A 15,181-nucleotide genomic window follows, 5' to 3' on the forward strand; every position below is an offset into this window, starting at 1 on the left:
TTTTTTTTAAAGACAAAAAACACTAATCAGCTACTGAAGCATCTTTATCTTCTATGGGTTGCAGGGGTTACGACCCCTGGGGAGGTGGGTCGGTATTCATGCATGGCTGTCTTCACTTACACGTTGTAGGTACGCAAGGCGTCTAAATTTGTTTATATTTAGTTTGCCCCCCACCCAAAACACCCCATTTCCCGCGCTTGTCCCGTTAGTGTCATTAGGCTTCTTGTGGAAAGTGTGTGTGTGTGTGTGTTTTTGTTTCCGCCATATTTGTGACGTCATGGGTCAAAGCAGACGGGTGGGATCGGACGCTTCCGTATTTCCGGTTAATTATGCAACTACTGAGAAAAATGTTCACTGAGTTTCGTATAAATCTGAAATTATGGATGAGACAATGCTTTTTTTTTCTCATTGAACTGACTTGGAATAATCCTAAGACAGGGTTTGATACAGACCTATACTTTAAGTGGTGAGTGGTCAGGAAGGTTAGTGGCAAATGGGATAAGGAGTGCAGTTCCTTGACAAGTCCTGCGTAGTTTGGTTTGGACTTGGTGATGCAAGGATCATGTTTTCAGAGTAGTCCATACTTACGTAGTGACTACACAACTTGTAGCCTGGAAAGGATGTTTTGGAGAGTACAGTGACGTTACACACATAATACGTATCAGAATGCTTTTTCACCAAGCAGAGACAGGAGAAAGCAATACTTCTTTACATGGATCATGGTCACGTTTGACTGTAATATAAATTATTCAAAATCCCCATTTTCAATTTTGGTCTTGTGGCCATTATCAAGTGGAATACTGAAAACTTCTTTCCTCATTTCCCTTCCACTGTTGTTCTTTTGATTTTAACTTTGATATATTTTGTAGTTATGTTATTGGTGCAACATTGTTTATTATGTTGTATACCCTTCTTTGTTTTCAGCAACTGTATCTTCACTGGTACTGCAGCAAAACTGCATATGCCTGACTAGGGACATGTCTAATTACCTTCCTGTGGCCAATTATACATGACTATGAACCCCAGCTTTGAAGTAGTACAACTCATACTCCGCGCCGTAATGACGTCAACACACACAACACCATTACGTCACGAGTCAAAGCAGACGGGTGGAATCGGACGTTTTCATTGGTAGGATACTTGGTAAACGCAATGACTCTACACTGGAGATCACTTACAAAACACTCGTGACGCAAGTTACAATAATACTCATGTGTGTGGGCCTGTTATAAATAGGACCAACAAGGGATATTGACCGAAACGAAGAAAAGCAGCGCGAACGGTCATAGGTTTGTCTGACCCACTACAGTGTGTCACGGTGATGGTTAACAGCCGAACTGGAAGACGCTTGAAGATTAACGCTATCTCGCGAAAACCCACTACATAGTTTTAAGAAACAGTATTAGCCTATGTGAAGAATCTATAAGAATATACCACAGTCCTGTACATTCCGCTTCCGTACCCATCACGACGGCACGACTAATTACAGTGCGCACAGAGACATTTAAGTACTCATTCTTCGAAAGATCCATACGCCAATTAACGGAAAGAAACCTTGTAAGTACAAGGAAAACTATAGCTCCTGCAATGTACTTCAAAGTGGTTTTTAGGGTAAGGATGTAACTGTGATTCTGTACGTAGAAATAAAAAGAAGTTGACAATAACGTGATTACTTTCCACCATAAACAGAATATATTATTATTGTTTTCAGCTAACGAACTGGCATGCCACGTGAATTGAAGTTGCTCATTTAAGTAATATTTAACGCAAGGACATTTAATAAATAAATACCAAAGTAAAATAAACATGCACGAACATTTAGTACTCCAGTCTCCTTATGGGTAATGCGGGATCGCGCTTCTTCAATTATATCCATTGCTAAGAAACTCCTACAACGTAACCAATTCGTATTCACACACCACTCATCCACAACAACAACGTACAAACTACACAGGCCACAGCTAATAGCTACACACACAGTAAAGTGTAAATAAACTGCTGTAAAATTATAGGGCCCTTGGTGTTCAATACCAACATTGCGAACCATGAATCTGCTTAAAATGTCAATACTCCTAGTATATTAATCATGACATGTCAGAGTTTACTCATTTTTTCTTGACTTAAGTTCATTAAAATTATTTAAATGAAATTATTTAGTTACAAAATTTCCTAAATGTGCATGAATAGTTATTATTACTGTTGGTGGAAATGAAAGTTAACTAACATCTTTGACATGAAATTTAAATTTTCCCAAACAGGCGGTAATACGTATTTTCGGGCGGTGTTTATTATTAAGGAGTAAGAAAATTCTGTGCCACGTACCTGTCATGTAAAAATATGGAAGAGCAAACTATAAAAAAGTAAGTTTTTTCACAATATCACGTAATCAAATACTGACAAACAATACAATATAGGAAGTGAATATTTTTGTAGGCTACTGTGGATTTGCAAATAGTCTTAGTGTCAGTAACTGATGATTTTTTGTATGTATTTGTGAATAATATTTCCTAAAACAGCTACAGATGCAACCTGTACTCGTTTAGATGACATGGGACTCGGTTTTCGTTCCATAGACTCAAAAAACGAGTGTTTCTCGTGGGTGTGGAACATGTCAGAAAGTATGACATAAAAACTTAAAACGTTTGAATATAATACGTACTACCCTGACCGTTTGCCACGAGATAGTCGAAAATAAGTTAATACAATCCAGTAAACTGGAACAGCTAATATTTACAGAATTAACACACTGTCAGAATGAAACATTGTTGTGCACTTTTAATAAATTTATCATACTACGCAAAATTCCTAATCTTGACTTTTGCGACCAAGTGTTGTCAAAACTGAAATGTAACAGATGTTTTTACATAAGCTGACTTAACAGTCTCTGTTAATATATTCATCTATGGAGTAGAGGGAGTTGCCTATCAAAAAAGTCTTTCAAACTCTGTTTAAACCTCGCTTTATCAGAAACCAAGTTTTTAATGATTGCTGGCAATTTATTAAAAAATGTGTGTTCCTGAATATTGGACCCCTTTTTGGACTAAGGTAAGTGATTTCAGGCCTTTATGTAGGCCTACGTTCTTTTTATTCCTAGTATTGATACTGTGTACTGAGCTATTGGTTGGAGATGTATTACTTGCAACAAATTTCATTAAGGAATAAATATACTGTGAAGCAGTGGTTAGAATATAAAGTTCCTTGAACAGGTTTCTACAAGATATTTTCGAATTTACACCACAAATGATTCTTATCACATGCTTTTGCACCCTAAATACTTTTGCTTGGTTTGATGAATTGCCCCAGAATATGATCCCATACGACATAATAGAATGAAAGTAAGTAAAGTATGCAAGGGTTTTATATATATATATATATATATATATATATATATATATATATATATATATATATCTTCTACATCTGACGTCATTCTCACTGCAAATACAGCCTTGTTTAGGCACTTAAACACTTCTGTGATATGCCCTTCCCAACTGAATTTATCGTCAAATTGTAATCTCAGAAATTTAACACAGCATCCTCTTCGATCTGCATGTCTTCATACGTTATGCTGCAAGGTAATCTCTTACAGGTTCTGAACTGCATATAGTGGGTCTCCTCAAAGTTTAGTGACAATGAATTAGCTTTAAACCACTTGTTAATGTCAGTGAAAAAATGATTTGCAGCTATTTCTAAATCTGTACTTGACTTGCTACTTATTGCAATGTTTGTATCTGCAAACAAAACAAACTTAGCATCTAGCAATGTAACAGATGAGAGGTCATTAATATACACAAGAAAAAGCAATAGACTCAAAATGGAACCTTGAGGAACACCACATGTAATTAATTCCCAGTCAGATGAAGACTGACTGCTTACTGCACAGGTGTTTTGCAACGACACCCTTTGTTTCCTGTTAGATAGATAAGACTCAAACCATTTTGCAGCATTACCGGTGACACCATAATATTCTAATTTACTCAGCAGAATGCTGTGGTTCATACAAAGGCCTTTGACAGGCCACAGAAAATGCCAGTAGCCTGTAATTTGTTATCTAATGAATTAAGTACTCTCACTGCAAGTGTAAATAGCTTTCTCTATATCAGAACCCATCAGAAATCCAAACTGTGACTTGGACAAAATATTATTTTCAGTCAGATGCTTAAGGAGATGCTTGAACACAACCTTTTCAAATATTTTTGTGAAAACCAGCAAAAGTGAAATAAGACAATAGTTTATTGGTAGGCTATCTCTTTATCCCCCTTCTTGTAAAGAGGCCTAACTTCAGCATATTTTAGCCAGCTTTTGTGCTACCACACTTCGAAGATCTATGTTTTTCAGGTAATTTTTCAAATTTTTGTATTTTCATGTGCATGTAACTCAATTTTTGTGACTGATATGGGCATGATGAGTTCTGTGTGTGTTTAGGCCACATTAAGCTTACCACACAAAATTTATACCCTTTTTGAGTGAATTATATTTGGCATAGAGACCTGCAATACGTGCCTTTTAACATATTACATTTTTAATCACATTTTGAAATTTTTTATTTTCCCTCAGAAATATGCTGTTGGTGTTTTGATTCATGGAGTGTGTTCTCTAAATGGATGTTACTGGGTTGTAAAAATTTCACTGGACTGTTTGGAATAGTTCCAAAGTTATTAAGACCTGAAGTTGGGTCTGAAGATATATCGCCAGATGTGGGTTGCAATTTCCAGGTCACGCCATCTTCTTTCACAGGTCATAATTCTGGAACTAATTGGCAGGGGAAACTAATACTTTGTACACGAGTGTTCCACACATGTTAGAATTAGTGTACTGAATTTCAGTCAAATCTGAGGTTATGAGCCGAAGCCCCTGGTTGAACTGACATGGAATGACAACACATTTCTACAAAATCTTCCTCTGTACTTTACTTTGTTTCAAGACTTGTGGGATCCATGTGTCACCGTTGTTTATAAGAAACAAGTTCATCGTCATCCATAAGGAGTTCACCATACAGTTTGTTATTTATGTGTTCTGCAAGATTTACCTTACCAGGTCACTTTTCACATCTATGTATCATGCACTGGTAGGAACTGATGTCACACACTAGCAGCTTCATTGCACCTTTGTAATCCAGACCAGAATCCTTTATAGCAGCAAACATCAGCTTAGCATTTTGATGGGTCTCACATACACTAACATTGTGTGTGCCCCTTGCACTTACAGGCGCAACCCATTTTGGCCGAAGATTGAAAAAAGATGATAAACCTGCTTTGGTATTGGGATACTTTTCCTTGAATTCTACATATAGTTCTGATATGTTGCATAGCAACAGTGTTTTTTGCATCTGTACATGTACATCCCATTTACACTGTTACATAGTGTTTTTTTTTCGGGCAATATTCGGCTGGGAGTCATTATTTTCATAAAACTCAGACACAAGCACCTTTATTTCTGAACGCAACTGCTTACCCTGAGCCTTCTGAAGTTGTGGAAGCACTCCTTGGGTTGCTTTTATTTTCCTAGCTTGCTTTACCACATACGTAGAAACATTGAATTCCTTTGCAGTGTAGTCAGTAGACCAGCTGGAAGGTGCAAAGGTAAGAATAGCTACTTTTTTTTCTGGCGTGTGGATATGGCACATTTTTCTTTCAAATCATGCACAGTTTTGTCCAAGTCAGAGCATTTCTGGCATGATTTCTGTTCCTTTGGAGCAGATAGTTCTTCCTCTTCCACCATCATGTGTCAGCTATTTTGTGTTTTAATTCCATTTGAGCTTCTTGTGTTTTTCTTCTACCATAACTGGGCCTGCCTCTTTTTCCCAACTTTGTGTGTCTTCATGGGAGACAAACCAAGAGCAGTCACTGAAGTATTTAATTGCTCATCCGCTGTGGTTGGAGGCGGCTGATACTCCTGGTAACTGTCATGTAAATTATCAGAATATTCTTCATTTTTTAGTAGTGTAACACACTTGGAACATAACTTTTGTCCTGATTTCATGATAAGTCCCATTCACTTTCAATACTGATTTTGTATCAGTTTCTCTGAGGCTACACTTCACTGTCTTCTCATGAATCTGAAATGGATCAAAACAACTTCTTTGTAGGAAAGAATATTTTTCCAGAAACACTTTCATATGATGATAACAAACACTAAAGTTTCCTGGAACTGTACTTCTTGTGCCCACAGGGTGTATCCCGGATCTCCATAGTGACAAGTCTTGGCTCGATTCATCCAGATCATACAATACAAAGCGAATGCCACATTTTGTTCCATATGTTCTTTTATTACATTCAGATGCTTGTGCTCTACCAATACTGCAACTTATTTGAACAAAAGCACCACTAGTACACTCTACTGCCTTGACTTTCCACAACAGTACTGACCAGTCTGAACTAGAATCTTTAAAACATGAGTAACCTGTAATTGTTGCTTATTTCCTTTATTGTTCCTGCCTAACAATGACTCACTCTGTCCCTGAAAACTACCATTGTTTAACTTTCTGTTGCCTAATGGTTCCCAACAATTACTTGCTAAATCATGTTAAAAGAAAGGTAACCAAATACATCTCTGTCAACTTTTATTGTACACAAGTGCCTTGCAATAACAAGTTGAAATTTTGCCACATATTATGTTATGGTCTACTTATGCAGTGTTTGAAATTTGGCTCGGATATCATTTGCCCCCTTTGTGCTACCACACTTATAAAAATCCACATTTTTCAGGTAATTTTTCAATCTTTTTTTTTTTTATTTTTGTGTGCATGTAACTCTGTTTGTGTGACTGATATGGGCAAGATGAGTTCTTTGTGTGTTTAGGCCACATTAAACTTACCACAAAAAAAAAAAACCCACACACACACTCCCTTTTTGAGTGAATAATATTTGGCATAGAAGGCACCTACAATATGTACCTTTTAACTTATTACAGTTTTTTAATCACATTTTGCAATTTTTTATTTTCCCTCAGAAATGTGTTGGTGTTTTGATTCTTAGTGAGTGTTCTCTAAGTGGATGTTACTGGGTTGTAAAAATTTCAGTGGACTGTGTGGAATAGTTCCAAAGTTATTAAGACCTGAAATTGGATCTGAAGATAGATTGCCAGATACGGTTCGCAATTTCCGGGTTACGCCACCTTCTTTCACAAGCCATAATTCTGAAACTAATTGGCAGGGGAACTTAAACCTTTGTTCATGAGTGTTCCACACTTGGTAGCATTGGTGTGCTAAATTTCAGCCAAATCTGAAGCAGGAACATTTTCTCAATTTGGTTGAATTGACATGGAATGACCCACTGATATGAGATTGATTACACAAATAACTTAAGATAGAACTTAACTCGCATGAGCACTCTTTGATTAACTTTGTTTATATGTTATCAAATCCACTGGAATACTTAGATTTTAAGGATTTTTGATGGATGCTACTTCTTTGGAAGATGTAGAATCCATCATAAAATCCTTAAAATCTAAGTATTCCAGTGGGTAAGCTTTGCTGGTAACTGAATTAACCTTATGAATAGGCTGCATACTAATGAGTACTCACGTGACAGCAAGGGATGTTCTATATAAACAGAACTCTGATGACAAACCACTCTTATATGATAAATATGAATAATCATGTAAATATAAAGATAGTGTTATTGGTTCAAAGGTTCTTAGTACTATAATGGAAGAATCGACACATTTAAAATTTTTCTATCAAAAAAACCTTACTTTTTGATGACTTACACAATTCTTTTCTGCCACTTTATCATTTATTCACCACAAGTGTTGAATTATTCTGTTTTACTTAACTTCATCTGATATGTTGTTGTTTTTAGTCTGAAGGCTGGTTTGATTCAGTTCTACACGATAGTCTATCACGTGTAAGTCTCTTCATCTCTGCTAACTACTGCACCTACATCCCTTTGAATCTGCTTACTCCCCTCTACAGTTCTTATCACCCCCAGTTCACTCTATTACTAAACTGTTCAGGATGTGTTCTGTCATTCGATCCGTTCTTTTAGTCGAATTATGTCATCACGTTTGTTTTCCTCAGTTTGGTTGAAGTTACACTACCTGCTTGTCTCATCTTCGGCATTCTTCTGTAGTGCCACATTTTAAATGCATCTCTTCTCTTCTTGTCGTACCTGTTTATCATCCATGTTCCACTTCTGTTCAACACACTCGAGGCAAATACATTAAAAAAATACTTCCTAACAACTTGAATTTGTATTCAGTGTTAACAAATTCATCTTTTTCGGGAATGCTTTTCTTCCTGTAGACAGTCTGCAGTTTATATCCTCTCTACTTCGGCCATCATTAGTTATTTTGTTCTAAATAGCAAAAATCACATTTACTACTTTTAGTGTGTCGTGTCTCAGTATAATTCACCCACCATCACCTGTTTTGATTAGCCTACTTACCATTATACATTGTTGTTGTTTCAATTTTGTTGTTGTTCATCTTCCACTATATACCATTATCATTATTTTGCTTTTGTTGTTGTTCATCTTGTAACATCTTTTCAAGTCACTATCTGTTCCATTCAGCTGCTCTTCCAGGTCCTTAGCTGGCTCTGAAACAATTACAAAGGGACCATCAATTCTCAAAATTTTTATTTCTCCTCCCAAAACTTAATCTCTTCTCCAAATTTTTCTTTGATTCCGTTCCAGATTGAATAACATTGGGGATAAACTACAAACCTGTCTCACTCCCATATCTACCACTGCTTCTCTTTTCTATGAACTTTTGATTCGTATAACTGCAGTCTAGTTTCTGTACAAGCTGTGCATAGCCTTTCATGGTCTGTATTTTATCCCTGCCACCATCACTTTTTTTAAGAGTGTTTTCTAATCATCACTGCTTTCTCTAAATTGACAAATGCTATGAGTATAGGTTTTCCTTTCAGCCCGTCTTTTAGGATGAGGCATGGAGTCAGTATTGCATGTTAATTCATTTCCCCCATACTCAAACTAATCTTCCCCAAGTTCGGCTTTTACTGTTTTTTGAGGGAAACATTCCACGTGGGAAAAATATATCTAAAAACAAAGATTCTGTAACTTACCAAACGAAAGCGTAGGTACGTTGATAGAGACAACAACAAACACAAACACACACACAAATCTCAAGCTTTTGCAACCCACGGTTGCTTCATCAGGAAAGAGGGAAGGAGAGGGAAAGACGAAAGGATGTGGGTTTTAAAGGAGAGCGTAAGGAGTCATTCCAATCCCGGGAGCGGAAAGACTTACCTTTGGGGGACAGGTATACATTCGCACACACACATATCCATCCGCACATACGAGGTGTGGCTAGAAAAAAACCGGACTAGTACTGGTGAAACAATAAAACGAATGCAATAAGGCTGAAAGTCGCGTGGCCTGTCACGTGACTCTCGCTCCGCCTACTGCTTGAGTTTCATCTGCCTCCTGCACTCAGTCTGCCCGTGGCGTCTGTTTTAAGTAGTTAACGTTTTGTCTGTGCGTCGGAAAATGTTGAGTGTACAGAAAGAACAGCGTGTTAACATCAAATTTTGTTTCAAACTAGGAAAATCTGCAAGTGAAACGTTTGTAATGTTACAACAAGTGTATGGCGATGATTGTTTATCGCGAACACAAGTGTTTGAGTGGTTTAAACGATTTAAAGATGGCCGCGAAGACACCAGTGATGACACTCGCACTGGCAGACCATTGTCAGCAAAAACTGATGCAAACATTGAAAAAATCGGTAAACTTGTTCGACAAGATCGCCGTTTAACAATCAGAGCAGCGTCTGAGTTAACAGGAGTTGACAAGGAAAGTGTTAGGCAGATTCTTCATGAAAGTTTCAACATGAACAAAGTGTGTTCAGAAATGGTTCCAAAGTGTCTCACAATTGAACAGAAGGAACGCCGAAGAATGATTTGTTCTGACATCCTGGAAAACATTGAAAGTGATCCCACCTTCTTACAAAATCGATGCATTGGAAAACTCCTGGTTTTCCACGACAAAAAAAAAGCACGAATGTCAAAATCGAAATTCAAGGCAATGATGATTGTTTTTTTTTTGACATCAAAGGGATTGTGCACATTGATTGGGTACCAGAGGGACAAACAGTGAATCAGCATTATTACATTAGCGTCCTGGCTACCCTACGTGAGCGAGTACGGAGAAAACGGAACGATTTGTGGAGAAAAAAGTCATGGATCCTTCACCAAGACAATGCCCCAGCTCACAGTGCGTTGTCAGTGAAGACGTTTTTGGCAAAACACAACATTCCCATCTTAGATCATCCACCCTACTCACCTGGTTCGGCCCCCTGTGACTTTTTTCTTTTCCCTAAAGTCAAGTCAGCTTTGAAAGGAACTAGATTTGAGACTGTTGAAGCAGTAAAAGAAAAAGCGACGGAAGTAATGTATGGACTTACCGAAAATGATCTGCAGCATTGCTATGAACAGTGGAAAATTCGTATGGAGCGGTGTAGAGACCGAGGAGGAGAGTACATTGAAGGAGATAACATGAAATTGTAAATAATTGTAAATAAATGTTTTTTCCAGCATCAGTCCGCACCTCATATACAGACACAAGCAGACATATCTGTCATTCTAAATACACATTCCCACCCTTCTTGCCCCAGTGGTCGACCCTCACGTGGTTACATTTGTCTTTGGTTTTTTTCGCGAAAGTAATATGCTCTCCCAGGTTTAAGTGTCGTAATTTCACTCTGGATCTGGAGTTCATCAGTTAGCAGTGGCATTGGTTGTAGAGGTCTTGGCCTAGTCTATACATTGGCCAGGTTCTCATCCCCCCTCCTTTTCGCTCCAGTTGTTTGGTCCCCGGCTGTTGTCCCCATTGTGTCGACAATCATATGGTGTGGGTATAGGGAAGGTTCGGAGGAGGTTCTGATGCCCCAGTGCAAGTATCGGTTCTGGGGCGCCCCTGCCCTCGCCATCCCTCCCTTCCCCCTCCTCCCCATCCCCCCCTCTGTTCTTTATTCTTCCTGCTGCCTGGACGTTCCTTTAACCTCTCGGTCTGCCTGTTTCTCTCTTTCCCGTAACTGGACTGTGCTGTTTGTGTAATTCTTCCCCTGGTTTCCGCCCCCTTAGATCATATGACTGATAACCTCACTGTTTGGTTCCATCTGCCAGCCAACCACTTTTTACACGAGATATTTTTAAAACTAGAGTAATTTAGTTTAGTTTACTTTTGGCTTTTCAATGCCAGATGATAAGTAGGAATGATTCATTGAATACCTCTAGAGAACTTCTTAGAAGTTTATCAGATTTCTCAGTGCTTGACATACTGTTGTCTGTGTGCACCTGTCTTGTCATGGAACAGTTCCCAATTGTATTTAAAAAGAAGTTTCTTTCCTTAAGTCCTTTGTTAACATTTGGTTTATTTATTGCTGGGAGCTGAATAAACAGTCCACAATGTTCAGCAGGGTGGTGATTGTACTTGAACTGTAATTCTCAAGGAATTAAATTATACCAGGAAAAATTGAGGAATTTCATAATATCCTAGGGAACCATTTGTTTATAACCTAGCGTTGAAATTGACTTTTAAAATACTTAATACTTAAAAGTGTGTTAATTATTTGGATATTGTTCCATGATCGTCAATGTTTAAAAGCTGGAGTGAAACTTCTGCTTAAGGCTGACATAGAGCTCACCTTAGAGGCAAGAAAAGTCATCCATTATAACCATATGTTGCCTCGCCCCCATCTCGTGCTCCCCACCCCACCCCTACTAACAATTAATTTCCTTTAGTTTATCAGAATATTCTTGAGACCATCTTCCTCCTCTCACCTGGAATTTGCAGGGAACTTTTTTTTTTTCCAAGTTTGATAGCCACACTGGTTCAGAAATTCCTAGGTCTAACCAAAACTTGTTTCCATTCCAAAAAGGTAATTTGTTGGGAATTCTTCTATGCATGTAGCTGAATGAGCATTTCCTTTAGTAAATTTACAAAAATTTACTTTAAAAACTGAGCTCTGAACTAAGTCAATAAACTGGTTTGAGCTATTGTCATGACTTATCAGATTTATGTTAAAATCGGGTTCTATGATAATATCCTTCTTCCTTTCTTTGTTAATTTTATTGAGAAGACACAGGAGTTTTACAAGAAACTTTTAGATATTATACTACCTGGGATTCTGTAAATTGATATAACTAATGTGTTCTTTTCTTTCAATTCAACTCTGTAGCTTTCAGAAGAGCACTTCTCATTTAAGTGAACAAAATGTGTCTTATTTTTATGTGTAAAGTAGGTATCGAGAAGTGTGCACTAGCCTGCATGGGATCACTCTCTTCTGCAAAAACTACTTGCCACATTAAAGTGTTCCAGTCTATTTCAATTTTCTAAAAAAATCACTAGCTAACCATTGTTTATTTAAGCACACAACTTTGATATTTTCAGTAAGGATTGTCTGCAGTTCATCAATTTTGTTACTATCTGCCTTCAAGCCATTTATATTCCAATGCATTAAGTAACTTTTGTTTATCTGTGTAAGCATAACTTCTCTTAGATTTTGTATCTCAGAGTTTTCTTCATACCAGTTTTTAGAGAAAAAACACTTCAGCTGGCATAGTGGTGAAATTCTTCCCTTGTTAAGGGGACAAGTGGTTCATAGTGCTTCTGCCATTGGTGATGCTGCATTTTCCATAGTTGGTGTTGCTTCTTCTGATGTTGCTGTTGCTTCTTCCCTTGTTACTTGTGTTCCTTATGATAATGATTCTGGGGATGTTGATGCTGCTGCAGCTGGTGACGATGACTCTCTTAATGTGTCTTATGGTGGTTGTGGTTCTGCTGTTGGCTGCGATGATAAAGACAGCGTATATCTTTCCCTTACTTATAGATGCTTTCACAGCCTTGCACATTCTCTCCAGCCATTCCAGCTTAGCTTTATACATCTTTGTTCCAGCTTTATATTTTCTCATTTCATAATTTAAATTCATTGTCTCATGTTATCCAAAGAATTCTGCCCTCACTATTTGAAGAGTGGAAATGGTAAATATTCTTAGTGCCATTTTGTCAAAAAACACACATTTTCAGTTCTAAAGATATGATTCAGACATTGGTTACTATAAGATACATGGTATTTGTGCCAAGTGGTGCTTCCCTTAGGAGCTGCAAATGCCGTTCCAATTCACACAACTGACTTATTTGATTTTAAAGAAAACTTTGTCATCAGTGCCGTATGATCAAAATGTCTCATAGTCATCAATCTCAAATAGCTATTAAAAATTCTTACTCTGAAGCAGAAGAATGGGAAAATGTCAGTTTATTCAAACAAGGAAAGACCATGGCAGAGGTATGCCATGACATACTTGATCCGAAAGACCAGCCACATTAATCAGTTGCGAAACAGAATGACCTTTTGATGATGTTGACATTTCTTCCTCAACAGCTGAGGGAATTTCACAGTAAACTTTGCAACATCTGATACCAAGATTGGGACTGAGCGAGGTAGGTCTGTGGTTAACACACTAGATTTGCATTTGGGAGGACAGTGGTTCAGACATATGCCTGCCATTGAGATTTAGGTTTTCCATTATTACCCTAAACCACTCCAGGAAAATGCAAGGGTAGTTACTTTGAAAAAGGCATAGCCTATCTCCTGCCCAATCATTTCGTCATCTGAGCTTGTGTTCCGCCTCTATTGAACGTGCTATCAATGGGATGTTAAAATCTAATCTTCCTTCCTTTTCCCAAGAGTAGAGTTGTGTAAGAAACATGTTATTACTGAGGTAGGTGGCACAGTGGTTAGCACACTTAACTCTCATTCGGGGGGATGACTGGCATGATTTAGGTTTTCTGTGATTTCCTTAGATCACTTCAGGCAAATGCTGTTATAGTTTCTTTGAAAAAGACGTGGCCGATTTCCTTCCCCAATCCGATGGGACCGATGACCTTGCTGTTTGGGCTCTGCCCCAAATCAACCAACCAACCAACCAAAAAGTTTTTTTCATGAATTTAATTTAGTTATTCTCTTGTACAAAAATGTAAAAGAAATGATAATGGTTGTTTCTGATTACAGCTCTACTAGCTAAAATATTTCTGAACTTGTATTATCACAAGTGCCAATGGCCTTGCCACAGTGGTAACACCAGTTCCCATCAGATCACTGAAGTTAAGTGCTGTTAGGCTTGCCTAGCATGTCGATGGGTGATTGTTCAGGTCTGACAAACACTGTTGCCAAGTGGGGTGCACTCAGCTCTCATGAGGCCAGTTAAGACTCTATTTTACTAAGAAGTGGCAGCTCCGGACTTGAAAACTGACAACGGCCCGGAGAGCGGTGTGTTGACCACATGCCCCTACATATTCGCATCAAATGAGGCCTCTTGTCTGAGGATGACACAGTGGTTTGTCAGTACTGTTGGGCCTTCCAAGGCCTTTTCAGTCAGAATTTAGTTTTAATTTGCTGTCACAAATAAAATATGCCACCTCTGTATTACTCTTGGAACAAAAACTTTTTTATTGACACGTAGAATGTTCTTAATACATTATTTAATTTCTAATCTCTCTCTCTCTCTCTCTCTCTCTCTCTCTCTCTCTCTCTCTCACACACACACACACACACACACACACACACACTATATGAGTATTTTTGTGCCCACCTCATCACTGAACTTGGACACACACTCGCTTTCTGTGTGTGTGTGTGTGTGTGTGTGTGTGTGTGTGTTTTTATCCACCTATGCGCCATAAAATTCTTCCACATAATCCCTCCAAACTTCCTTCTCCTTTTTCTGCATATATTGTCTTCTTCCCATGGTCATTTAACATTTCTTGTTTGCATTATCATGGTGCAGATACCATGAATTGTTTTGCCACAGATTTGGGCAAGTGTTTTAAAAATGCTTCATGGAAGTGGCATTGGACTTATAATATCGTTTAACCATATGGGAAGGACTCAGGAGACACTGTGCCGTAAAAATTGAAAAGCACTGTGAGCAAAACATAACAAATTGCATTTGACCACACTTTTCAAGATTTTTTTTGGTCCCCCCTACAGCTCCCGGGGTTAGAATAGGTCTGAGGTATTCCTGCCTGTCGTAAGAGGCGACTAAAAGGAGTTTCACACTTTTAGGCCCTATGAGTTCAGGTCCCATTCTATGGTTTGACCTACCACTTTCAAAATTCTACAGGAGTGTGAGCCATATGGGGAAGGACGCCTTACACGGTGCATGGGTGCCCTTAGATTCGATCTCTTGAATCTCTTGTCAAGGCTTTGCATCTCCATC

At 38.2% G+C, this 15,181-nt stretch overlaps 2 protein-coding genes across 4 annotated transcripts in view; one reads left to right on the top strand and one right to left on the bottom strand.

Annotated features, from left to right (window-relative positions):
* LOC124613936 (DNA-directed RNA polymerases I and III subunit RPAC1) overlaps positions 1–1,966 on the bottom strand; it is a 218,032-nt gene extending 216,066 nt beyond the window's left edge. The window contains exon 1 of the mRNA XM_047142689.1: positions 1,817–1,966. Within this exon, the coding sequence (XP_046998645.1) occupies positions 1,817–1,876 (60 nt within the window). The 5' untranslated portion in view covers positions 1,877–1,966. The remainder of the gene's footprint in view (positions 1–1,816) is intronic.
* Positions 1,967–2,249: 283 nt separating this feature from the next.
* LOC124612921 overlaps positions 2,250–15,181 on the top strand; it is a 271,212-nt gene continuing 258,280 nt past the window's right edge. For all 3 annotated transcript variants that reach the window (XM_047141411.1, XM_047141413.1, XM_047141412.1), the window contains exon 1: positions 2,250–2,360. In XM_047141411.1, coding sequence (XP_046997367.1) covers positions 2,338–2,360 — 23 coding nt within the window. In that variant the 5' untranslated portion in view covers positions 2,250–2,337. The remainder of the gene's footprint in view (positions 2,361–15,181) is intronic.

The sequence above is a fragment of the Schistocerca americana genome, chromosome 4, assembly GCF_021461395.2.
Source record: "Schistocerca americana isolate TAMUIC-IGC-003095 chromosome 4, iqSchAmer2.1, whole genome shotgun sequence".
NCBI classification, from domain to species: Eukaryota; Metazoa; Arthropoda; class Insecta; order Orthoptera; family Acrididae; genus Schistocerca; species Schistocerca americana.